The sequence below is a fragment of the Perissodus microlepis genome, chromosome 20 (assembly GCF_051167445.1).
Source record: "Perissodus microlepis isolate ML-2025 ecotype Zambia chromosome 20, ASM5116744v1, whole genome shotgun sequence".
NCBI lineage: Eukaryota > Metazoa > Chordata > Actinopteri > Cichliformes > Cichlidae > Perissodus > Perissodus microlepis.
The window spans coordinates 7,717,194-7,743,182 of NC_140480.1; the positions used below are offsets into that span (position 1 = coordinate 7,717,194).

At 40.6% G+C, this 25,989-nt stretch overlaps 2 protein-coding genes across 26 annotated transcripts in view; one reads left to right on the forward strand and one right to left on the reverse strand.

Moving 5' to 3' along the window:
* Positions 1-79: 79 nt before the first annotated feature.
* dcp1a (decapping mRNA 1A) lies at positions 80-11,168 on the reverse strand. 4 transcript variants are annotated; one of them, XM_084916617.1, is made up of 9 exons: positions 10,865-11,168; positions 10,514-10,554; positions 9,462-9,589; positions 7,147-7,213; positions 5,104-5,242; positions 4,744-4,836; positions 3,338-3,922; positions 3,028-3,249; positions 80-2,451 (listed from the first exon to the last, which is right to left on the reverse strand). In XM_084916617.1, the coding sequence occupies exons 1-9, from the start codon at positions 11,042-11,044 to the stop codon at positions 2,371-2,373; spliced, it is 1,536 nt and encodes a 511-aa protein (XP_084772743.1). In that variant the 5' UTR covers positions 11,045-11,168; the 3' UTR covers positions 80-2,370. The 4 variants fall into 4 exon arrangements, with proteins under 4 accessions (XP_084772743.1, XP_084772744.1, XP_084772745.1 ...); XM_084916618.1 differs by having other exon boundaries at positions 3,338-3,919; positions 10,865-11,167; XM_084916619.1 differs by lacking the exon at positions 4,744-4,836 and having other exon boundaries at positions 10,865-11,159.
* Positions 11,169-11,410: 242 nt separating this feature from the next.
* The window catches only part of cacna1db (calcium channel, voltage-dependent, L type, alpha 1D subunit, b), a 93,253-nt gene continuing 78,674 nt past the window's right edge, over positions 11,411-25,989 (forward strand). For 5 of the 22 annotated variants that reach the window (XM_084916600.1, XM_084916597.1, XM_084916596.1 and 2 more), the window contains exons 1-3: positions 11,414-11,903; positions 15,641-16,112; positions 16,588-16,693. In XM_084916600.1, the coding sequence (XP_084772726.1) occupies positions 11,870-11,903; positions 15,641-16,112; positions 16,588-16,693 (612 nt within the window). In that variant the 5' untranslated portion in view covers positions 11,414-11,869. Of the gene's footprint in view, positions 11,904-11,926; positions 12,788-15,640; positions 16,113-16,587; positions 16,694-25,989 lie in introns of those variants that run through there. The other 17 variants (XM_084916601.1, XM_084916604.1, XM_084916603.1 and 14 more) reach the window with 7 other exon arrangements.

Consider the following 25,989-nt stretch of genomic DNA (forward strand, 5'->3'; position numbering starts at 1 on the left):
ACACTCCTCTTTAAGTTCTGAAGCTTCTCACTGCTCACCAAAACATTGACTCCTCCAAGCAGAAAACAAGAGCAAACAATTACTTTCAAATCTTTAATATCACAAAATATTCAAATTGCGCACAATAACATCAATCTTAGAAAAATTTGTGTTATTTGCAAAAAGTCTCAAAACCACATGGTGGGCCAATAAGATAAATTAGACCGACATGTAAAATAACCTTAAAATCTTAAATATGTGACCGGGATTAAAAACAATCTCTAACATTTCAATTATTCTTTATTTAACCAACACATGCAGAGAAAAACAAAGAAAATGTGTTGGCAAAACCATCTCTGACATGAAAAATTAGTTTTTACATGGTAATGAAATGAACAAACGATCCCATTTGCTCCCTGGATGCGGACGTTATTTCACATTTGAAATTTAAACTTTTCCAAATTACAAAAAAACAAAATAAACTTACAAAAAAAGTACTGCAAGCATGAGAAAGACAACTTCAAATATCAAATACCAAGCTGTGATGTCACAATCGAGGCAAGAATTCATGCCGCAAAATGAAAAAAAAATATATACAAAGCAATAATCTCTGCTCTTCTTGTTGCTCACAAATATTAAAAAGATACACTGTTTGGATATTAATGACTTTGTATACTGGTTGTTTAAGTAACTGGATTAATGGCCCAACTACTGAACATCACTGTACCACTGGTCAGAAAACCCTCTAATATTTTCATGCATTTACATCATTTTTTTCTTCCTTTTTTGTATAAATAGACAACTTTAATAGTTTGAATATGCTGAAATTTTTGTGAGAAAAATTCATTGATATATATATTTTTTAGATCTCAGATTTCATGTCGTACATTTATTCTTTTTCTTTGCTCACAAACAGCAGCCACTCAGTGGTGTACACGAGGAAAACGGATGTGTTTACTCCTGCTTCAACTGCAGTCTGCAGGGTTTATGGGTACGTGCTGCAGTAGCCTTTTACTGCAAAAAAACACCCGAGTTTATTTCATCTTCAACTTATTGACTGCAGCTTGGAAAAACATACTTGGGGGGGGGATGGGCCTAGAGGTAGTTTAAAGTTTTCAGCGTTAGTCTGGGTAAATGTAGCAACTCAGCTTGTTTGAAGCTATCAAAAGCACATTTGTTCCACCTGTTTAAGCATTTTACTGCTAAAAGGATCGAAAAGAAACAGAAATCGAAATTTGCTACTTTGTTTTTTCCTTTTTCTCTTAATACTCGAAACATAAATCACTTGCAGACCCCAAAAGGCTCTGTAGTAGCAGACTAAGATATCCCAAAATGCTGGTATCCCTAAAGGCTTTGCGACTGTCGCCTATTGCACATTCCCCTCCGAGAACATCCACGACTGCAAGATCAGCTGGTGGAGGAGAGATGACAGCACAAAGAAGGGGAAGGACGTAGACAAAGCAAGGGTAAGGAGACTTGTGGAAAAACCAAAGGTAGCAAAGGAGCTCGTTTCTGAGTTATAAACATATCACCGTCTGTAACATTATAAAAGCAGCTGAGAGGGATAGGTGATTAGTTTGAGTTCTTGGCTGCAAGTGCTTCTTCTCCAAACAATGATAGAAGAAGTTATTCATCTTCACTGGACGAGAGCTTAAAACTTCCTTAACAAACGCCTGCCAAACACAAAACGCCTGGAATGGCTGCTCAGCATCTTCCTCAGCTTCAAAACGTAGAAGGAAAAAAAAAAACAAAACAACAAAACAGGGGGAAAGATTGGTTCTGCTTAAACGCCACATAGCAGGACAGCTCAGGTCCCCAGCACAGAGGCCTTTCTCATCACAAGTAGTCACAGTATAAGTGTGCTCGTGGTGAGAACACCAAACACGTGACGAGTAAGAGAAGCAGCACCTGTGATTCGTACAGCTGCAAAACTATCAGCCTGAGGGTCAGTGGGTTTGAGGTTCCCAAAGCTCCACTGTGGTTCTGTCCTCCAGAGAAAACAAAAACAAAAAAAACAAAAACAAAACACCAACAGCTAAACTTTATCCAGCCATAAAGTTTGACTACATTCAGAAAGTTCAAAAGGAAAAAAAACAAACAAACATCAAGATTTAACTGGGAAAATTTATCTCATTAGTCTTTCCCACAGTAGTTCTGCTTTTCATAGATTTTGACAAAAGGTAGATCCAAAACGAGTATTCAGCATCAGAAACAGATGGTGCATGCTATAATAACCTTTAGCACACAGACTAGTTTTGAAGGGTTTTTTGGTGAACAGTGTGTTGAAAACCTGTTTGCTCCACTTTTTTTAACTTCTCCATTAATTGTGTGTCTCTTTATTGATCCTGATGAGGTCGGAGCACTGAAAGAGTGGTGATGGCTGAAGTAGGACTATAGTTTTACGTTGCCAAAGTCCTTGGATAGGCTCTGCAGGTAAGCATCATGAATGGCACCAAGGAAGTCTGGGTCATTCTAGAAAATCAGGGCAGGAGGAGGAAGAGGAGGAAGAAGAAGAAGAAGAAGAAGAAGAAGAAGAAGAAGAAGAAGAAGAAAAAAAGAAACTGCTTAAGTGTGTGGATTTTGCAACAGTTAAACAGCATCAATGGTTTAATATAGCTTTCTGCAACCAGAATGGTCGCCCTCTGCTGGCTGTTAGAGAGAATGCATGGACAACGGCTTCACACATGAGAAAATGAGAAAAAAAAGAGCCAATTTATTTTCTATATACGGTATATAATCCATATTAATATAATTCTACAAGACCATTCACATTGGGCACACACATGTTTATGTACACAGGAAGCACATTGTTGGTTATTTAGTTCTGGGAAGAACACCTAAGACTTCTGTGGGCGCCTCAGATCTGCCACTGTCTACACACTAAACAATTTTAGACAAGGTCCATTTTTAGTTCCATTGTATGTGTGGAAAAGGTATTTAAAGTTATACATAATGTTATAATACAGGGGTAATTAGTACTAGCTTGAACATTTCTCATGCTATGAAGTGCCGACAGTTTCTTTTATATGCTTTACGCTTCTACTTTACCTTAATGAGGTGTATCAGAGTCTCCTGTAGCTGTGCTTTACTGCAGGGGGCTGCTACAGGTTCTTTAGCTCGTCCAGAGGCTGAGGTGGGCTCAGTGGGTGCAGGAGGGACCATTGACGTTGCTGCCGGTGTCTTATTGAGGGACTGCTGGAAGGCACTGGGGGACAGCAGCACAGAAACCCCTGATCCTGGAACAGCAAGACTTGGACTCATGGGGACAGCCTGAAAGAGGAAAGAAAAGCAAAAAATGAAATAAGATCAAAAATACTGGATTCAAATTTACCAGAAAAAAAAAAATAGCTGAACTCACAGATATTTGTTTAATCAGATTTGGAGACTGAGAGAAAACATCCACGTCCTTTCCGTGTTGGAGAAGGGGTTTTCCCATAGGCTCTCGGAAACTGTGGGGTGGGACCAAGGTGCTTGGCAGGAAGTTAGGTGCGAGGATGGGTTTGTGGTGGTCTGAATTTACAGAAGGTGCTGCCGGTTTGAGTGTGGCGAGGATGTCCTGACCCATATAGGATGTTTGAGCAGTTGGAGGTCCTGCGGTACCAGGAGGAGCAGCTGAAGACACTATGAGTGGGGACACCGAGGAGTGTGGCTGGGGGTCTGACCTTTGGATCACTGACTGGAATACAGGACTTGGGTGTAGTGCATATGGAGCAGGGAGCAGACCGGGGGCAGAACCAGGGTCTTGGGCTGCATGTTGGTGAATGAGGAGAGTGCTTTGTGGAGGTGGAGCAGGATACGGTTGTTTGTGGACGTAGGCAGCAGAGGGGTCACTGGAAACAGTGTTGCACTGCGTGGGCATGGTTGGTAGAGAGGGGTCCTTAGGGAGAGACGAACCAAAGAGCTCCTCCACTGTGATCTGCTTTACCACGGGGTGAGAGCTCTGCTGGGTAAAGAAACAATTATCTCAAATACAGCGGAGCTCAAAAAAATCAAATAACAGAAAACGAATCAAAAACTATTTTGATCATGTATTAATCATTCAGGTTGTTTAATAAGTAAGATTATGAAAGTTTGTTGGAAGCTATAAGATTATCATATTTTGACAACACAGTTGGCTGCAAGTTTTGTTTTTGTCGTTGCTAATCAGCTGGAGCTTACACTCTGCTGCTTCTGGTGCCATTTTAGCTGTTTAAGCTGTCGTCATCATTGAGCTTTGCAAACAGCAAACAGTGTAAGCAGAGGCTTTTGGGATTTTAATGCAAAAACAAAAAACTGGCTAATGGGATGAAAAGAAGACTTTTCTGTAAAAATTACAATCTGGTAAACATGGAGATGACACAGCTCCACTGCTTGTGATAAATATCTTAGAGATGTATCAGGAAACACAGGCTATAATATATCCAATATAATAATGGTATATGATTGATTCACAACATGGCCAATTTCCCTTTCCATTTAGTTAACACTGATTGCCCCAAACTGTTCAGTTCATCTTAGCCCCGCATGCAAACCCTGCAGGAAACACAAGCAGCACTCATGGCTGTGACATAAATTGAAGGCACGTATTTGGGTGTCTGTTTGCAATGTTCCTTGCAGCTGCCAAATGCTAACCGTGTATGGAGTGACAAGGATAAAAACCTGCCCCTTCTAACTGTCCTCCTCCACACTTTCTATGTGTAGGAGTGACAAGAATGACAAAGCTTTAAACATTTAAAGATAAACGAAAATTGGAGCTCAAATCATTGCTTTCTGTGTGTGTTGCACCTTTTCAGGCTGCGGTGTGATGTGGGGATCTGTAGTGCTGACAGCTGCTTTTGCTGTCTGTTCAATGGACACATCTGTTTCACCTGCTTGGGACTGCAATTATTGCACAAACATAAAAACATTAGATTATATTGAACTGTTCTCTCTATCTTAAACTGACAACTCCACACCTGAAAAAGACCCAGGTCATTTATCACTGTAATAACTTATATGGAGATTCACACAACTTTGTTTTTGTTGTCAAAATTTCCACAAATTAGGACTCAAATCCTGTCAAACACTACAGTTATACATCAGGTGATCATACTCGTGTGATAACATAAGTCAGATGTTACGTTAACTGCGTGTTTGCCACCTCACCCTCTGGTATTCTTCCTTTGCTTTGCTGAGCAGCTCCAAGATATCGATGCTGCGGGGTTCTGCGACTCCATTGGTTCTACCCAGCTCTGCCCTCTCGGGTGACTTTTTCTGGGCATGGTCTGCTTCTTGTTTCACAATCCTGGCACAGAGTTAAAGCATGACATATAGCCTGCACACATAACTGTTGTTTGCTTTGTCAGATATTAAGTACTGATGATGTTGGGGTCAGAGCTAATATACTGAACAACCTTACTTTGTTTTTGTTTTTTTTTAAAGTGAAATTACTCAAATTATACAAACCATGCAACGAAAACCAAAATATGAACTAGACAATCCAGGCCTTTACAAATTGCATCTTTGCTTCACAAGAGCACAATGCTGGCACAAATCAACAGATTTCCTAAGTGGACCAATCGTTGCACAGCTCCTTTGCACCATGATCACGGTTTATTTTGATAATTGTCATTAACCTGCTCGCACCCTGATTCATCCCTATGCCTGACTGGCTGAAAGTCAGAAGAAGCAAAGTGCCTGGCTCTTTGTTTTGATCTATTAGTTGAGTTGAGAGCTGGGACTCACCAGCAGAACCGTTTTTATTCTGAATTTTATTTGAAATGGGAGAGCAGAAATCCTAAGTTCTGAGATGGAATGCCTCCTCAAGTTGGATTTCTCACTGAGAATAATCAGAAAAGCCCTACCAACCCTGACTTTACAATCCAAGATGGTGGCAGTAAGCGTAACAATAGTAAAACATTAAAACTTCATTTCTACTGTTGGCCTTGGAACGGTTCACAGCCGAGTGTGAAGCGGTGGGAATGAGAATCAGCACCTCCAAATCTGAGGCCATGAAAAGGGTGGAGTGCCCACTCTGGGTCCGGGACGAGAACCTGCTCCAAGTGGAGGAGTTTAAGTATCTCGGGGTCTTGTTCACAAGTGATGGGAGAAGGGAGCGGGAGATCGACAGATGGATTGGTGCAGCGGCTGCAGTGATGCGGACGCTGTACCGGTCTGTTGTGGTGAAGAGGGAGCTGAGTGTAAAGGCGAAGCTCTCAATTTACCGGTCGATCTACGTCCCTACCCTCACCTATGGCCATGAGCTGTGGGTAGTGACCGAAAGAATGAGATCGCGAATACAAGCGGCAGAAATGGGCTTCCTTCGAAGGGTGGCTGGCCTCTCCCTTAGAAATAGAGTGAGAAATTCAGCCATTCGGGAGGGGCTCAGAGTAGAGCCGCTGCTCCTCCACATCGAAAGGAGCCAGTTGAGGTGGTTCGGGCATCTGTCAAGGATGCCCCCTGGGCGAGGTTTTCCGGGCATGTCCCACTGGGAGGAGGCCCAGAGGCAGACCCAGGACATGCTGGAGAGATTATATCTCTTGGCTGGCCTGGGAACGCCTTGGTGTTCCCCCAGATAAGCTGGAGAAGGTGGCTGGGGAGAGGGAGGTCTGGGCTTCTCTGCTTAGGCTGCTGCCCCCGCGACCTGGCCCCGAATAAACGGAAGAAAATGGATGGACGGATGGATACATACTACTGTTGCGTATGTGTGACCTGCTGAATAAGCCGTACATTATATTGCTAGTGATGAATGAAATGCTCTACAATGCTCCCGAGCAAAACAAAGTCTGTTTTTCCTCAATTTTTTTCACTTTACTGCACCGTAGTCAACTTGGGAGTGACGTGATTGCTCCTTTTACCTTGCAAGATGGAGATGGCAGTCTTACTTTTAAGGTGGAGCCTGAATCTTATATCCCGCTGCATGGTTGGTTCATGGTCTGATTTGCTTTTCATGGGGCTCCTATATTTTTGTTTAATTTGAATTATTCTGTATTAAAAACTCCTTACACTGCATCAACTTTATGGCATCTTATATGTGGAGTTCTTTAAACCCCGCATTTAGTGAACATAACAGACCTCCACATTTCTAGAAAGTACACATTGTAATTTAATTTGGAAATACAAATCAAACTTGATAAGTGGAAAAAACAGACAAACGTAAAGCCTTGCCCAATTTCATCCACTTCATCCATCAAATGTCTGGCTACTTACTTGACCATCAGCTGAGCGATGCGTTGACAATCCTTCTTGTCATAGAACCAAATACTATAGATACCCACTGTTAAAAACACAGACACAAATAATGCATTTAATAACACTGACAGCAGACACCAGTTTATACAAACTCTTTAAAACAAACCCAACCCTTCATAAATACAGCTAAAGTAACTATATGACTTTTAAGTCTTTTTAAAATTATTAATTTAGTCAGCTTTGTGACTTAACATAATTGAGCCATCCAAGAAAACACTGAAAACAACACTAAATGAGCACTGTACATGACTGCACATTAGTGGACCTTAGGATCAATGAGAATCTGACAGTCCAAAGCGGTGAAGTTACAAAACAATCAAACACAAAAAGGTTCATCTGTGGAGAGCTAACACAGCATTCACCGACACCAAACGGAAAACAAGCAAACTGCACATTTGCAGTTTCTGATGAAAAACAATAATTTTATATGAAGCTGATCATGCTTTGTGTGTGTCTATGTGATGAAACACTGGTGTATTCAAGTTCCCTCTAAAGCCTGAGGTAACCTAGCAACCCAAGTGCTTGCCTCCCTGGAGCATCCCCTGCTACCAACGGGAACACAAAGTGTTGTAAACAGGTGTATGCACAAGTCCAAGTACACACCTCACCAACAGACATCTGAAACTTTGAGCGCACGCATCAGCCTGCAGAAGAGATTTCAAACACACTTGGAGCAGCATTAACATCCCTCTGAAGAATCCATCCTCTCCGTGTTCGACTCTATGCTCTTCAAACAATCATCTTTCAGCAATATCAGCCTTCATTATTTTTAATTGGAGAGAGGAGTCTCAGGAGCATCATCTACATCCTGCTCTCACTTTCTCTCACAAACCTGAACTCTACCTAGAGAGCAATCACAAACAGCAAAACAGACTTCAGGCAGAGAACAAACAAAGGCTCCTCAGCCCGTAACTTATCTTACTGAAAAGCTCAAATGGGCAGTGCAAGCCTTCGTGTGGAACAAATGATCAAAGACCGTTTACTCTGACCCGCCTTGCAGTGACTATCAGCTGTCAGACGAGCATCTTCACAGCCTGAGGAACACCTTCAACCACTTTATCTGCCTGCAACCTAACACACTTTGAGGAATTAAAATGAAAACAGCAGCACTCGGACTCCTGTGAAGCACCTGGAAAAGCTTCTGACTTGGATATCAACAAAAACATTACATCATGTCTTCCATACCAGGCAGGCTGATAGGCAAGCCAAGTCCTAAAGGGGAGCAGTCCACTCTGACGCTGAGCCTGGCCATGTTATTTTTTCTCATTAGCAAACAAATGGGAAAACAATCCAACTCCTTGTTCATTGCCTTAATGAAACTTCTGTTCAGACTTTTGATAGATTACCTCGGTGGGAGCACTGTCAGTTACTTTCTGAGGATTTGAGGATTTATTTCCAGCCTTTTCATCTGATCCTACTCCCTGCTGAACTCTCTTCATAACGCTAAATGATTTCACTGGAATAAGCCATCAGGAAAAACCGCAACGGGCATAAAAATATTTATATAATAGAAGCCTAATTCACCCCTTAGAGCCCAACGTTGTTTTGTTTGTTGGCCCAATACAGAACGAAAACTGTGGCCACACAAAGCTGAATACTGTGTGGTTTGACAGACCAGTCTGAGGCCATGAATGACAAGGTCTTCCTCCTTGATTCTCCAAGACACAAGAAGGACTTCAAGCAAAAGGGAGAAGAGCTGTTCCAGAGAACACTGGGAAAGTGTCTGTCCAGCATTTTCAAAGGTACTAATGTGTTCTGGCATTATTGCTTTTGAGCAGGAAAAATTAAATAAAACCAATACAGCAAACAAACTTAACACAAAATCTATAGGTAGAGAAACACAGAAATTCTTTGAATACAACATTTTTCATTTTTTTCTAAAGTTCTAAAGTAACATTTAGATAAAGGTCAAAAGTTTACTGTCTGTTTGGATATTTACTTTTTTCAGTTAATTTGTGATTTTTCTTGCCCAAATTATCATCTCTTTTTGTCTAAAGCGGAGCCTTTCAAAGCTATGGTAAATGTTTCTCTTCGACACTACCTTTTGTGATACAGCACTATATTATGGGAGAAACATTGTACTAGAGAAATATTATGTAGCTGAGAAACATTGGCTGATATTCTGGGATGGTGGTCGTTTTTTGTTCCCTCAAACTTTGAGAAGCTGTGAAGTACTGCAGCACATCTGATTTCAGTCCAAGCATACACAGAAATATGAATCTCCTGCACATGACATCTGCAGTTTCTGTGTAACTGGACTACAAAACACTCACAGTTGCCATTTCTGTAGAGCAAGAATGGATCCTGTAGCTGAAACTCCAGGTCTTTATTGATTGGCTCTACAAGGTTCTCCGTGCTCAGTCGATTCATGATGGTGAAGCCATGGTGAGGGGAAGCAGACCTTTCAGGGACAAAAAACATAAAACACCACCTCACTGATATAACATATCTCTGTGTCGATTAGTTTAGTCATCCATGAATGATTTTTATGACAAAGAATTAACACATTTAGAAAAAAAAAAAGTTCACTGATTTTCAGATCAGTTTGGCCTCTTCATCCCATTTTTCAAACCCTGGCTACTGCTCTCTGGCCATGTGGTATGTGGTCGCCTAAACTGGCACAGATCTTATTGTCTTTGATCACTACCCAGTGCTCCTGATAATGGCTGAAGGTAGGGATGTAAGATTGAAAGTTTCCCTTTAGGACTCTGCTCTTTCTTTACCACCGCTGATCTGTAAACCATCTGCATCGCTGCAGATGTGGCCCCGATCAGTCCGTCAATTTCACGCTCCCCTCAATTGTGTACAAGATCCAAACAGCAAATAATCCCTTACCTGGAGGGAGCACTCCACCCTTTTCTAGCTGAGAACCATGGCCTCGGGCTTGGAGGTAGGTTGGAGGATTCTCGTATATTGTAAATGAGAATTTCAGAGAATTACATAATTCTCAATTTTGTGAAAGATATTCATATTAATCAATAACCAATTAAATCGGTTGCTAACATTTCGTTATTTTCAAATGAATACATGAACAGCCCTCAAAACAACGATGCGTGTTAAAGCTGTTTATCAAACAACTCTTTACATTTCAAGTGGAATTAATTACTAAAACTTTTACTTATTATTTTCCTGTTTAAACAGGGTGCGATTTTCGTTCTGTGAGCGGATAAAAATCACACCCAATCTAATTCGTGTTTGTTTACAATTACTGAGGCCTGCACACGTGCGTAGAACACGTCAAATGACAGCGCGTGAAACGCAAGAACAGGTAAACAAGCCCTCGCGGTCAACGCGTTACATTACTATAAAAGCCTCACGTGCTTACCTTGCATAAACAAACAGGGTGCCCTCGATTTCAGTCTTCTCCTGTAAAATAAAAAGTGAAGGTGGGAGTCAGAAACGATAAACATGCTGAATAATAGCAAAGGACGCTGTTAGCACAACTATAGCTAGCGCATAAAAGATTACGCTTATTGGTATTTAAAAAATAAATAAATAAAAAATTATCAAAATGACAGTGGTGGCAAAACACAACGTGTGTAAGCATTACCTGGATAAAGTTCACTTCCGCAAATATCAAATTTCTTTGTATTTTTGTGTTTATACAGAACAGCTAGCATGCTAAGTCAAATAGCTTTGACGGCTTTCCGCAAAGTCACGTTACTTACAAACTTACCCACTCATTCGCCTTGGAGTTGAAGTTATATAGAGCCACCTGGCCGGTAACATCGAGCAATTTGTTTATGTATGGATCTTGCCTCTGTAGAGCAGCTAAGCTCATCATATGTCCAGCATTTACGGTCTCCATTTTGGATATGATTGTTGCTCCCGCACGGACGGAATTCAGCAGACACATATAACTTCCGCTGTCCCCGGAAACCACGGCTCTTTAAAAAAGTTTCCGAGGCACTGATTTTTTCCGCATATTAATTCGAACTGTAATTCTGGTCAGTCGCATTTAGCTAGAGCTAGAGAGTGCTTAAATACAAAATGTTTGTAGGAAAAAAAATCTGGTGACTCTTTTGAGCTTCAAAGTCGATCAAATAAGAATACTACTACTACTGCTGCTATTAATAATAATAATAATAATAATAATATTAATAATAATAACTTATGATAATCGTGGCATGATGAGATATTTACGATAGGATATAATTTCCAAATAGTAAAACATATTTGAGGAAAACCCGTTAAAGAAAAACGATATTTATAGCTGTGTGTTTTAATTCGGAACCTCTGTGACACTTTACGTCTACTTTAGTTTATGTTCTTTATTTGAAATCGCACTCATCTATAGTCACATTAAATCCTAACTTTGCTCGAAATGGCAGACTGATAGTGAAAAGTTAAAACGACCCTGTGTCCTGGCGTGACCTCTTTGTGCTTATTGTAATTATTTGGACATAATACTTTAAACCCATTGCGTGCATAGTGGGATTGTGCAGGATTGCTGTCCGGACCGAGCTGCATCTGCCTCCCTCACCTGCAGTTTATGGAACAGTGGAGCAGGATTATAATCTGAGGATTACGCGCCACCGTGAAACTTTATCCCGCAGGCTCAGGTAATCCAATCACGGGTAACCTTCCAGCACCGCTCTAACAACCCATTTCCTCTCGAATCTTCGCGGAGAGAGGACAGAAAAAAGCGCAATGAGGCCCCAGAGAAGAGCCAGGTGATCTAATGCCGTTAATCATAAGGGCAAGACCCCTGCGGGGTAAGTCCGAGCGTTTAACTCTTCATATGGATAGGATAGGTATCTGTATTCATCCTCAAATACAGAATTTTCCCTTTTAAGGGAAAGTATAGTTGTCACCATTTGTTTCTAGCAGATTTATCACTGTTCCGACTGGTTTCTTTTGCATAGTCACGTGTCTCATGACCTTCATTACAGCACTTAACCGAATCGTAAAGAATAAACAGATTCGGAGGTTTTGAAACCCGTGGATAGTTTTAAAGCAGGTACACGGCTGTACTTCAAACGACCTTTAATTGCAGCCTTGCAGCAGTTTTTAATTTAGGATCATACAATATATATAGTGAGATAGATATACATTTCTCCCTGTCTTCGTTGCTCTCTGATGTCATCGCACGACTTAATTCTCCAGTCAGCTGATTTGTTTTTAGAGGTTTTTTTTTAAAAGCAACATCTGGCGTCTAGAGTTAAAAACATTTTAATGTTTACGTTGAGATGATCTCATTCGCTCTTTGCAAGTTTCCCAATAGGCGGCAACAGGTGCATTTCCAGTTGGTGGGCGCGCGTGATTTCAGCACAGTGGAGCCCACGCGATTGCTCCAACTTGTGTCAGTCCGTCCCCAGCCACAGAGAGGATAATTGACAGCACTGGATTGACTGCCCCTGCCAGCGCGTCCTCTCGGATACGCCGTGAATCTGCAGGCAGGCACCCGGATGTGGCGAAAATGTTTGGCGCTCCTCTCAGGGTCTGCGCTCGGAAAACATTTTATGATTCAGGTTAAAGGCTCTGTTCGGGTTTCGCGCCTTCGACACCTTCGGACGGTTTTTCCAACGATGAGTTGGATTTAAAACGGATCTTTTCGATGTGGATTCGAGGATGCAAGAAGCAGATGAACAGTCTGAAGGTAAAAAAACAAAAAACAAAACCCAAAACGTGCGTGTGGAAGCGCAGGAGGAGAGTTGGAGCGCAGCAGAGAGAGAGGGAGAGGGGGCGAGAGCGCTCGTTTGGTTTATTCTCTGGATGTCTGATTAATCCGTGTGATTATATGCTCTGAGTCGTGGCTGCTGCTGACATGTTTTTTCCCCTCCTCAACTTATTCCAGTGCAGGGATTGTGTATTAACACTGTAAGCGCTTGTAGGCTACATTATTGTGATAACATCAGTAATCAGATCCACTGGGAAGCGAGTTGAGGCTAGTTCTCCGAAAAATGGTTGACTATAACGGTCATTCTGAAACCATGTGACAGGATGCTTTGAATATATTCGCTCTCCAGAACAAGCTGCGAGCTAAATGAACTTTTTTAAGTAAATTCCTTCTCTTCTAAGTTTTTCTTTTAGAGTTTAGAAGCTGTCCAAACAAAAGCAGCAAAACTCGACCACAGCAACAGAGTCAACAGCTGTTTTCCAGCATCTTGTGACAGATGTGCGACATCCAGCAGAAGCGCCGGGTTAATTCCTTTTACATGTCGGACAGGCTGTGACTATTATTAACTAGCAGCGTGCACTTGTTCTGCTGCACCTGTGGCGGTGGTGTATCGCTGTATGAGGAGGGGTGGTGCTGAAATGTTTTGAATGCACCTCTCACCTGCGATCGCGCTGACATCAAGCGCAATTAAAGTGAAGTGATGTTTCGGATAGACTTCCCCGCATAATAAACTATCATGTTTTAACTACACCGTGAGCGTCGAGTCATGGTGACTATGATTTTGCACAGACGAACACAGAGTATTGATGAAAAGTCATAAAATTAAGGAGCTTGCTTGAAATCTGATAAAGGAACCAACTTTGTCTAATCATTACCTTTTAAAAGAAAAGCCTTATTCTTCTCAGATTTTGTGCCTCTCTCTCATATTGCACATGACCCACACAAATAGATTTCTCATTTCTTTTTTTTTTTTTTTCTTTTTTTTTCTTTATTTGCTTAGTTGTGTGTTGGAGCTGTTTTTGCTGGATGACATGGTCAGTCTATAGCTGACAACACTCCCCGATGTGACTGTGCTATAGAGTTGCAGTGTGCGACTGTGTCAAGGGCACTGACTTTTTAGCTCATGGTCTGCATTGATTTTAATGACTCTCTCTGTCTCTCCCATTCATGCAGGCTGTTCTGCTTTCTCTTTCTATAGCTGTCTTTTCTGGGCTCCTTTCAAGCCCGTCATCACCATAATTATAATCACCATAATCACCTCTTCTTATTTTTCTGCCCATTTTATCTCTGGATGGGTTCTTAAAGGACAGTTAATTGCATGTTAAACAAGTAATTGTAGAAGGCAAGTTTAAATGTGAAGTAGTGATAATGTTGTCGACATTATATATGTATGTCCACTGCCATTAGGCTCCTAATAGAGTTTTGCAAAAAGCTGAAGTGAAATTCTAGCAGTTATCTTCAGTCACCTCATTCATTGGGAAAGCATGGTGATGTCCTTGTTTGAAAAGCACTTTAAAGACTGATTTTTAAGACCAAGACTAAGACCAAGACCAAGACTATGGGTATTATTTATGAGTCCTATCATGACAATATTGTTTAAAAGTAATCTCATTTTATTGTCACAGCAGGTTGTGGATTACACCTTTATGTGACCAGCTGATCTTTTTTGTAGACTTCCATCACTTTGCCAACAGTGAAAATGCAGAGTGCTTTCTGATGGGCAAAAAATACAACATCCACGCTAATAACATTGCTGAAGGGTATTTTTCCCATCGCTTGTTCACTCTTATACTTTGAATTTATTAGCCATTATAAATGTCTCTGCCAATATATGGACTACAGCTAAAATAGCCAATATATCAGAGACATATTGGCACAAATTGTATTTATAATTTTCTAAAAAAATGTAATGTTCCCCACATCCATCCCTAAGATTACGGGTACAAGACAGAAAAAACCCCAATTTGATATAATAACATAAACAGTATACATAATAGGGATGGGGGGACTCGTTCTCCTTAACTCACCATCAGTTCATGAGTGTGCCATTATTATGTACATTAAAAAGACAAAAACGGCAGCATTATGATAGCCATTCAGTGAAAGGCAGCCAGGTGGTTCTGAATCTTTCCAGAGAGTTGGCTCTACTGTACCTCAGTTTTTCTAACACAGCATAGAAAGCATTTCTCTAACCCAGATTTTAAAGAATGGAGTCTTGTCTTTTTGACAATCAAGAAAATACATCTGTGAGATGTTAAAGGAGCAAACACAATTGTCTTTGCTGATGCTGCGGAAATCGTGACCTCCAAAGGCAGGAGAGCCACAAGATGGAGATATATGGAGATGCTACTGTGTTTTGTCTACACAAGAATGTCAGGGCCTCAAAAAATATTCTTCCGAAAACTGTTCAATGATTGGCTGTGGCAAAACATGTGAGCTGGAGTGGCTGGTTCTTGATGGAAGTGTAAACACGTTGAGCTAATATTAGGATATATTTCTGCAAGTTTATAATTTGAATAGTGTAGATTAAGAACACATTTTAGGCAATTTTTCTAGAGCCTTTGTTTTGCCCCATGAGCGTAGATGAATGCTCTGAATGTTAGTGTAGATTTTGGATATGTTACTTTTTGCATAGGGATTCAAAGTGAGTATATCATCTGTATTATTACTAGCTGGCAGATATGAGCCTGAAATTGTAAAAATGTGGAAAAAATTGGATTTTGGAATGTTGCAGCTTTTCTGCAATGCCTCCAATGACACACATGTTCAGGTGTTTTTGTTTATAACTTCAATCTCAAAATATTATCCTTGTTTCCCACTCGCTCTCTCCAGGGGCACAGTATGCCAGCAACAGAAGGACCACTCCCCCAACTGACAACTCAGCTCCCTGGTCAGAAAGAAACACCCATCTGCACCAGCTCCATCCATCACAGTCCCTTCATCCTCCAGCTAGCACCGGCAAGCCCGTCGGCTCCGCTCATGGCCTCCTCGGGGCCAACAACTCCATTCAGGGCCCCGGTGGAGCTGCACCCGGAGTCAGCCCGGTCCTCGCTTGGCATGCCGCCATTAGCGCAGCCCGGCAAGCGCAGGGCGATCCTGAAAAGCCCAACATAAGTTCACGTCCCCCAGTTTGTACCACTTCTGCGCCAGCTCCTGTGGGCTCACTGGCACAGAAGAAGAGGCAGCAGTATGCCAAAAGCAAAAAGCAGGGAGGATCCACCAGCGGGAGACCGCCCAGAGCCCTTTTCTGCCTCACCCTCAACAATCCGATCCGCAGAGCCTGCATCAGTCTGGTGGAGTGGAAGTATCTTTTAGCCCAGGGACCAGCAGGCGTCTGGGTGTCTCAATGCATTTGGTGCCTTTGTGTGGATGGATTGTGTCACAGAGCAGCGAGTGAATGAAAGTATAAATGAATCTGTCAGTGAGATAAATAACTCAGTTGCATGATCTGAAATTGGATGCTGATTCCAAATTCTGAACTTGTAATTAGAAGGGAGGGTCCATGGAGACGAGTCAGTAGCTAAACTGCTAGTTGGGTGATGGGGGGATGGCTTAGAAAAACAACGGTTATATGCAAGTGTCTGTGAAATAAGGACATTTTATCATTAGCTACTTTTTAAAAAATGTGTATATACCCCCCCCCCCCCAAAAAAAAAAAAAAAAAAAAAAAAAATCAAAAAACTGTTAACAGGATAATGACAGTTATCCTAATCTATTAGTACGATATAAAATACTTTTAGTGGTCTTACTTACCGTGTTCCTTAACCGCCTCCTTTCAGGCCCTTTGATATCTTTATACTGCTGTCTATTTTTGCCAACTGTGTGGCCTTAGCCATCTACATCCCCTTTCCTGGAGACGACTCCAACTCTACCAACCAAGAACTGGTGAGTAGTAACAAGGATGTTATTCATGTAATCGTGTGTTAACCCTTTCAGTTTATGTATGCCTGTTTGTGGTCAGCTGGGTGTACTGTGGGACGGTGCAGGACTTCAAAGGCTTGGTTAGGTGTCATGTTACACATTTGGATGATTTTGTTGTTGTTTGTAGTAGAGCAGGGCGATATGACCAAAAATATTTATCACGATATACATTTGAAAATTTGTGATAACAATATAACCGAGGATATAACTGACACTAGACAAAATACTTTACAACTCCACAACTTTATTAGTGCAAAAAAACAAGCAAACCTATCAATGTATTTTCTAAACAAGCAGCTTTTATGTGCATTAAAGTTATATAAAAATTTAACAGTGCAAATGCAAATTCCTTGCTGACAGTTTAACCAAAAGGCATTTCCAGTTGACATATCCTCAGCATAACCATGTATAATATCCACAAAACTTAAAAAGAGGTTATACACACACAATACGGTAATATTATGTTGAAGCACAGTACGTATCACTCCGCGAGGTTCCTGCCTACGATAGCCACAATGCTCCGACAATCCATCAAGTGGTGCGGCCTTGTAGCTTAGCAAAGTCGTACTGAAACATTTGATAGATTTTCAAGCGACGTGTACCACATAAAATCATTTCAAGGTCAGTAAACACAACCAGAATTCATACATAAGGCACACGGGATTATAAGGGGCACTGTCGATTTTCAGGAAAATCAAAGGATTGATTTTAAGTGTGCCGTATTTTCCAAAAAAAAACACGGTAATAATGACGGCCCGCTAGCATGCTCTACCAAAAATAGTGCTTTGTTGTGTATCTGACGGACGAAAGCTAAACCAGTTCCACACCACTGAAGTTGCAGCATTTTTACAAACCAATTCTGGTTCATCCGTTTCATTCAACGATCCGCTTTCGCCCTTCTCATTCTCCGTCGCCGCCATGCTTTTTCCGCTGTGTGCGTATGAAAACAAAGGCACTGCGCATGCGCGTTTTACCCATATTCTATTGCGATATTTCATTTTCTTATCGTTGCCCAACATTATACCGGTATTACCGTGAACGGTATGATATGGCCCAGCCCTAGTACGTAGTCTTACTTAAAGTCTAATGTGAAGCCATTTTAATAATGAATGTGAGGGGGCATACATGCACTTTGCAGCTTTTTATAACCTTTATTGTGGAAGATTGATGCTTTGAATTTAAATTGAAGCCATGCACATAGAAAAGTCTGAAATTAGGTATTTAGGCAGGTTTTTAGTTTATTTGGAGAACATGCAGTGCAAACATTCAGAGCGGGCTCCTGTACATCTCTGATGCAGGAGCTGCCTGAGTTGGGTTGAAATGAATTGTTTTTCTCTGCTTAAAACAAAAGGAAAACATCATTTGGGGCCTCACATGCTAAAAAACAGCTTGACTAGTATTTGAGGGGTACAGTTCACTTCAGAATCAAATAAACATATGTTGTATGTGGCCATTGATTTTATTTAGATTGTTTTGTGTACGCTGCTCAGTTTGGGAGATGTTGACTGTAGAGATGCTTGCAGCCTCTTGAATATAACAGAACTAAGTGGCACTTGCTTTGTGGTGCTCAAAGTGCCAAAAATGAATGTGATTAGTTATTTTTCGAGAGTTCAATTTTTTTAATGCTAAACGGCAATAACAGGTGATACTCTTGTGGTTTCATTTTTCGTGTCTTTTTATACTTTGCTTTGCCATGTGTGCGTTTGCAGATGCTGAATGCACACCATGCACCATGCTGTTAGCTGATTCCACTTCCACTATTGTCATCGGCCACATAAAAACACACAATGGCTATACACTTTTGCATGAGATTGATGTGCTGGACGTGCGAGTTTCGTCAGAGGGCTTTCCCGGCAATATTTGAATAGATGTGTTGGGTTTCATTGTTTTGTTGACACACAAACAAACACTGGTGCGTGCATTTATGAAAGCATAAATGAACTGCACACACATGCACACACCCACCCACTGGGTCATCCCTGTGCGTGTCACACAGCAGCTCCCAAGAGGAGCACTGAAGTGAAAAGACAGAGACGGAGTTTGACATAGAAACCAGTTTGTTTTGTTGACTCCATAATTACAGTGTTGTCTGGCAGCATCAAAGCACAAACAGAATAATAGTTATTACTTAACAATGCAAGAAAATAATTTTAGATCAGATCTTAGAAATATCATCGTTTTTACGTGTATAGCACCAGTTTAATGGTTTTTTTTATTAAGATCATTTTTGAGAAAATAGAAAATAGATTTTTTGCACATGTGATTAAATCTATCTGATGAGTTGATTTGTAGGTTTCACACAAACTGTATGCGAAGTGAATAAACTGTGTTTGTGTTTTACTGTTGTCTGGTTTACCCTTGAATGTCCAGCAGATTGTAATTCTCCTCATAGACATGAGTTTCACCGTCAACAACGACATTAACAGCGACTCTGTTGGATTTGTGTCTCATGTGAGCGTGTCAGCGAGCCAGCATTAACAACAGCACGGCGCTGAAACGAAACCATCCAACTCGCATTTTATCCATTTTGTTATTTACACCTGTGCTTTTCCTGCCGTCACATGTCAGAGTGTCTTCGGTAATAAATGGCTTTTTGTTCAGAACAGACTGATGAAATGTGAATCTTGACCCTCTCGTTATGGTGTTCATAGTGTTAGCGCAGGCAAACGCTTGAAATGGATAAATAGTCTGGCTTGTTGTTACAGAGAACAATGATGATATTTGACCACTTTCAGCAGAAAATATTTAAGTGAAGGTAAAATGCAGGGGGGATGCATGCTGGTGTATTGCACTGCATCTCTTAAAGCATCTGAAGTGAAGTGAAGTGAAATTTATTTCGGTCAACAACAACAACACAGATTATCATTTTACATAAAAGTACTCAATCATACAGTAACCGAAAAAGGAATAGGCTGAAGCCTTGTGGCTTATAATTATCCTAGCCTTTACCCCATAGGAATAATCAAATCCTTAACCAAGAAAATAAATAGCATTGATAAATCAGTTATATAACAGTTAAATCAAGAAATTAAATCAACACAAAGTTATTCATGAAACCAAATTTCCGTAACCTTGAATGATACAAAAAAAAGAGAAACACATCTTCAGTTCATCATTAAGTCGATTCCATAATTTCACTCCCAAAACTGACACACAACATACTTAACATCAGCATCTGCAAAGTTCCGGCCCACCCTTATAAGTAGAATAAATATCTCTTGGTTTGTTGAGAGCTAACTGAATGCACAGCATGTCATTAAAACTGATAATATAATAATAATAGTATTCAATAACAATTTGCACATTGCTAACTGCTTTTATATTTCTGCATTATTCAGTGATAGAGAAAACCTTTTAGGAGGGTTTTCAAACTGTGTATCCTTCAAACTTTAAGTAAAATGGGCTTACTTTAACAGCTAACTGCTGACTAGTACTTATAAACACTTTTAAAAAATACATTAAAGCTGCATGCAATGTTTCTGTGTCTTTAAAGACACAGTGTTTATTAGTAGTGCTATAAATGTATAAATTATTCACTGCAACAATAATAAATAAAAACTTATAGAAAGTTATTGATTGTAATGCACTGCATTAAATTTTTAAAAATGTGTTTATGCTAGAACTATGTAATCTAAACTCATAATGAATTGTCTTAGTAACATGCACAATCTTAAATACTAGACTCTGCATCACTAATTTTGTTTTGATATCTGCCAAATTGTCAATCTAGAATCACAACTCTGAGGCTGCCATCAGTGGTTTTTACCTGTTGTCTCCTTGTACTGAAGTCACTGGTTACAAAACTCTGGCTTTTAAATATAAAAAATAATCATCATCCAGCTTAGAAGTTAAGTGGACTGATGAAAATGACAGAATGAAGTGACAGAAATCAGAAGCTTGTCCTTTCTTGTTTGTGCCCTTGTGAAAGTGCACACGTTATTCCTATTGATCCTCAATTGTCTCTTGAAGAAGGACATTTAACCTTCTGTCCTCCAACTTTACCCAAAATCGTCATGTCAGTGTGAATCTGATTGAAACAGCAGATGACCGGGCTTGTCACTGTGGCTATTCTCACTCTGTCTGACTTGTTCTGATGTGATAAACCTCAGGCATCTACATGTTCAAGGAAGTCTAAATATATTCAAGTTCAACCTCTCGTGTAAATGGCTCACAGAATTTTATACATTTATGTTTAGACGAAACAGGACTGGGCTGAGAAAAGACAGAAGGAAACTAACGGACAAAATTAGATACGTGCTGATTTAACTTGTGTGTTTGTGCAGTTTATGCCGCACTTTATTGCCAAAGGAGCAAGAATACATTTTCTCTCATAACTTTAACCTGCAGTGTCCTCAGAGGACTTTGTCATGTGCTCCAAACATTTATTTATTTATTTTTCCGAGGCTGGCAAGGGACCTTCTTAGCATCATAGGGAATTGTGTGCATGCGTGGATGTGTTTGTGTGTGAGTGACTGAGAGACAGACACAGAAAAACGTAACATTTTCCATCAACAGATGGGGATTATTCACGCTGCCCAAGTCTCCGCTCGTCCTCACTGCACAATGTACAGTATGTGTGAGGAGGAGAGAAAAAAAAAAGTATTATCTTTTTGCAAGTGTGCTCTGTCAAAGAGAATTTCAGAGTCGCATCACATAACGATTTCTCCTCTAAAGGAAACACTTTAAAAACAAAAATACTAAAAAAAAAATCTGAATTTTTATGTATTTCTTGTTTTGCAATAATTTAAAATATTGTTAACATATTTTTATCTGGTTACCTCCAATTCATTGTGTTTTGATGCTTATTGGCTATTGGTTACTGATCTTCAGAAATGATCAATACAATTGGAGCCTGATCAATATTTAAGACCGACATCAACATGATCAGGAAAAAAATATTTTATCTTTTTTGGCTTTTTTTTCACACTCATGAAACAGAAACAGATTTCCATCTCATTTGTTATGTGTAGTCATTTATATACACGTTTGCGCTCATCTCACCTCTGCTCGGATCAGATGGTTGTTTGTGGCATTCCAAACGTGTTGCCAACAGGAAAGTTGAAGGTTCAGAATTCCCTCTGACAAACTTTACCTTAATTTATTGTTATTGTTAGAATGCTGATACCAATAAATCAACAACTAGCTAATACTGGCCGAGCAATAAATCAGTTGGGCACAAAATGATCATTCTCTTGGTTGTGTCATCTAAACCATTATTTTCCATAATTTGACAGAGGAAATAACTAAAAAATGGCAGATTTAAGAATCTGGAAGCTGTTATGTTAAAAACAACGATAGACTTTGTATTTTTCTTTGCACCTTCTGTTGCTTAAAACTGGACAATGAAAGCACCGAGAGTGAAACAAAGCAGTGAACTGAACGTTATTGACTTTGTAATCCTGTGTGAAAATGCAGTTGTTTTTGGTTCAGCGGGGGATTACAGCTGCTTTAATATGTTACTGTGTAATTTCTTTATTGATCTTGTAGCTGATTGAGGTCGATTACACTGTAGAGTGCTGGGATGTTCGCAGCACAGCAGTACAATACATCATATTTTATAAACTTGTTAAGCATCAGAATGCAGATCACTACTTACAAATGAAGCAGATTCTTTATTTAACTTGGGGCTCTGTGCAACCCTGCAGATATTTTGTTGGAATTTGTAAAAGCTAAGAATTAATTGAGGTGGCGTCAAAGGTGTTAAAGCCTCAATACACTTCAAAAGCAGTCTGGGAACATATTAGCTGCTATCTGATAGCTTGTGTTGACAGTTCCCAGTGACTATCTAAGCTCAGGCCCCCTGACACAGTGACTGATTCACTCACTGTTTATGAATACATACACATAAAACAGAAAAACAAAAAGAGCAAAATTTTCATCAGATAATATCCTATGGTTCAGAAGTTGCATTTTTACCAGATATATTCACTCTGGCAGCACGGTGGCACGGTGGTTAGCACTGTTGCCGCAAGAAGGTCCTGAGTTCAATTCCACCATCAGGCCGAGGTCTTTCTGTGTGGAGTTTGCATGTTCTCCCCGTGTTTGCGTGGGTTCCCTCCGGGTACTCCGGCTTCCTCCCACCGTCCAAAGACATGCAGCTTGTGGGGATAGGTTAATTGGATAATCCAAATTGCCACTAGGTGTGAATGTGCGAGTGAATGTGAGTCGAATGGTTGTCTGTCCCTGTGTGTTGGCCCTGTGACAGACTGGCGACCTGTCGAGGGTGTACCCCGCCTCTCGCCCTATGACAGCTGGGATAGGCTCCAGCGCCCCCCGCGACCCTGAAAAGGATAAGCGGAAGCGAATGGATGGATGGATATTCACTCTGTTCCTCTCTGTACACGCTGATTACCGTCATGGACCAAAGCCTGTAAAAACATTCCCAGTCAATCAGTGAACCTGATGCTTATCTTCAGATTCTGCATGTTTGTGCGTAGCTTTCTGTTCATTTTAGCAGTTCGTTTCAAGGTCGGTCGCACAATGTGCCTAAAGTCTTTGTAGTTTTATATAAGAACTGCTAGAAATGGGGAAAGCAAATGTGAAAACTGGCATCTTAAAGTGGTCTTGTTCAATTATATGATCCGAAAACCACTTTGTTTCAAGCGCAATGTTCTTAGCAGAGTTAGAGGAGTTTTCACAAAGTGTGAAGGACAGGTCAATAAGGATAGTGTCTAAATGCACGGAAAAGACCACTGAAAAGATGTCATGAGGCTCTATAAGTGACAACACTCGAGCAGGTGTTTTGCACTTTTAGAGACTGTGTAGGTGTTTGATCAGCTCCTTCACAGCAAAGGATGAGGAAGTGGAAAAGAAATAGATTGTTAAAAAAAAAAAAACTCTGGTAAATTTACCACAAAGAAAAGCAAAATGCTTTTAAATTGGCCCTCCATTGTCGTCTATATGCTCATCAAAGATAATACGTACACTTGAGTAAATATCTACACTTAGGATTCAGTTGCAGATTCTAGTGTTAATGCTAATGCTTATCTCATTGACCTACAGCTTATTTTACCAATAAAGTTTTGACATGTTGACATATTCTATTTTTAAATAGAATATTCTTAAATCAAAGTGGTTTAAAGGTTTCAAAGCTTAATTCAACGCATGCATGCCTGTTACCAAATACTCCTAAAAATGTGGAATGTATTTTAAATTGCTCCTCTGGTGAATTTTCATCCTGTTCATATGAGAAACAGTTAAGTTTAGGGCTGATCTCATCGGTGCTCGGTTCAGAAATGTGACTGTTTGCTGTGTATTTGTGGGTCTGTATATTTGAGATTGCGGATGAGTATCTGGGACTGAGCGAAAATGTGCGTGTGTGTGAGCAGGTTGAGGGATTAAGCTGGCCAGTGGATTATCCGTCACTAAATGAGCGGAGGTTGCAGCGAGGGGAGGTGGATGGGGTGAACGCATGGATGATGGATTGGAGGATTGGATGAGTGGAGAGATGTAGGGTGGGAGCTTATACGTGGGAGGGTTGACTAATAGAGAGGAAATTTGAAAAAAAACAAAACAAAACCCAAACTCTGTCATGTGACTGAATCAAATTCTCTCCCCTCTGCTGTCAGATAATGTCTTTCTGTGTCAGACATGCTCTTCAGATCTCTATTTAAGCATCACTCGTCACATCTGAAATCACATAATATGCACTCACTATGTCTACTGTCGCCCAACATACCTTTGTGTAAATTTCACTAGGATGTGGCAGATGGATACGTGTTACCATGGTAACCTGACCTCGGTTGAGATGAACAAAGTGATGAAAAAAACTATTACACCTGATGAAGTGAAACTTCATGTTCATTACAAAAAAATTGGGTAATTGTCTATATAGTTAAGGACCTAACTAGGGATGGGTATCGTTTAGGTTTTATCCGATACCGGTGCCAAACCGGTACTTTTGAAACGGTGCCGGTGCTTAAACGGTGCTCGAACCGGTGCTTAAAGAATGGAGAACACCAACTTTGTCCAAAAACCTCTCATGTTCAGCTGTTTTTTTGTAAAAAGATAACAATGTTAGCCTTTTCTGCAGCTATAGGGGATTTATGGTATCACTCTTGGCTGGAAGCAGTGCTTAAACAATGGAAAAAACACAAACTTTATCCAAAAACCTCTCATGTTTAACTGTTTTCCACTTTTTCTTTGGTCATTTTAGCCTTTTTGGCCAGGGTGAAGGGAGTATCTGCCATCAAACAAGAAGACAGCCGCATGTAGCTATGATGATGTTTGCTAGTTCACCTTACTGCATTAATGTAATAACGTGGTTAGCCTACTCAACGTAAATTACACACGAACAACATTAAGCTACTCACGCAGAGAAGAACGGCTGCTGCTGCCATCATCATCCGTCATCATTTCTGCTACACTGGCAGGGCTAGGGGCCAGGACTCTATTCTTCGGGTTTTTGGGGGATGTTGCTCCGGGTCCGATAACAGGCAACCCACCCGCAGTAGATGTGCACGGAGTGAGGTCTCGCAGCAAGCTATCAAATACGGCGCATTTCTCGGCTTTTAAAAAAAAAACGCTATGCGTCGCCAGGTGTTTCATCGGATTTGAGGAGTTACCTCCTTTGACAGTATCACAGTATCAGCTTAAAGCACTTGTTGCAGGCTGCTGAGTTTGCATATTTTGCTGTGAAGTACAGCCATACATTTGACCGGTCCTCCTTGGGCATTTTTAATCTGTAGCTCTGCTCTAAAAGAACGTACGTACCTGGACCCGCCTACTATCCTCGGAAACGTAAAATGATTGGCTAGAATCTAAAGTGTATCACAGCTCAGGAAAAAAAAAAGCACCGAAATAAAGCACCGAAATGTGCGCTGCTTTTCGGTCTGGTTACTACCGTTTATGTCAGAACCGGTGCCATCATGGCACCGGATACCGGTACCCATCCCTAGACCTAACTGTAGATATCAGAAGCCATCTTCACATGTAGATGCTTGAAATTGAGCATGAAGGTATACACTTAGCCTCAGACTTCTCAGTCTTCTCTGCTCATCTCTTCATCTCTTATTAGATGTGTCATCCTGTCTCCTTAACTACCTCAGCTTTTCCGCTTTGAAGCCTAGTTTTATGCTCAGATCTCTGTCTGTTCTTATTATTTTCTTTATTTAACACGCCTCACCTTTTCTGCATTCTGCTATTCTCTTCACTTCCCCTTACTGTGCAGAGTGGAGAATGCATACGTTGTTAAGCTGGGTAGTGATTTAGGAGACATGTGACAGCCCCTTTGACCACTAGCTGACAAACCTTCACTGCTG

Bases quoted from the DNA above. Each gene is read 5' to 3' on its own strand.
- dcp1a (XM_084916617.1), bottom strand. From the start codon at position 11,044: ATGTGTCTGCTGAATTCCGTCCGTGCGGGAGCAACAATCATATCCAAA. The intron at 10,555-10,864 runs GTAAGTTTGTAA...TTTATTTTACAG, and splicing joins ACTCCAAGGCGAATGAGTGG to GAGAAGACTGAAATCGAGGG. The intron at 2,452-3,027 runs GTAAAGTAGAAG...CTGATTTTCTAG, and splicing joins CTCTGATACACCTCATTAAG to AATGACCCAGACTTCCTTGG.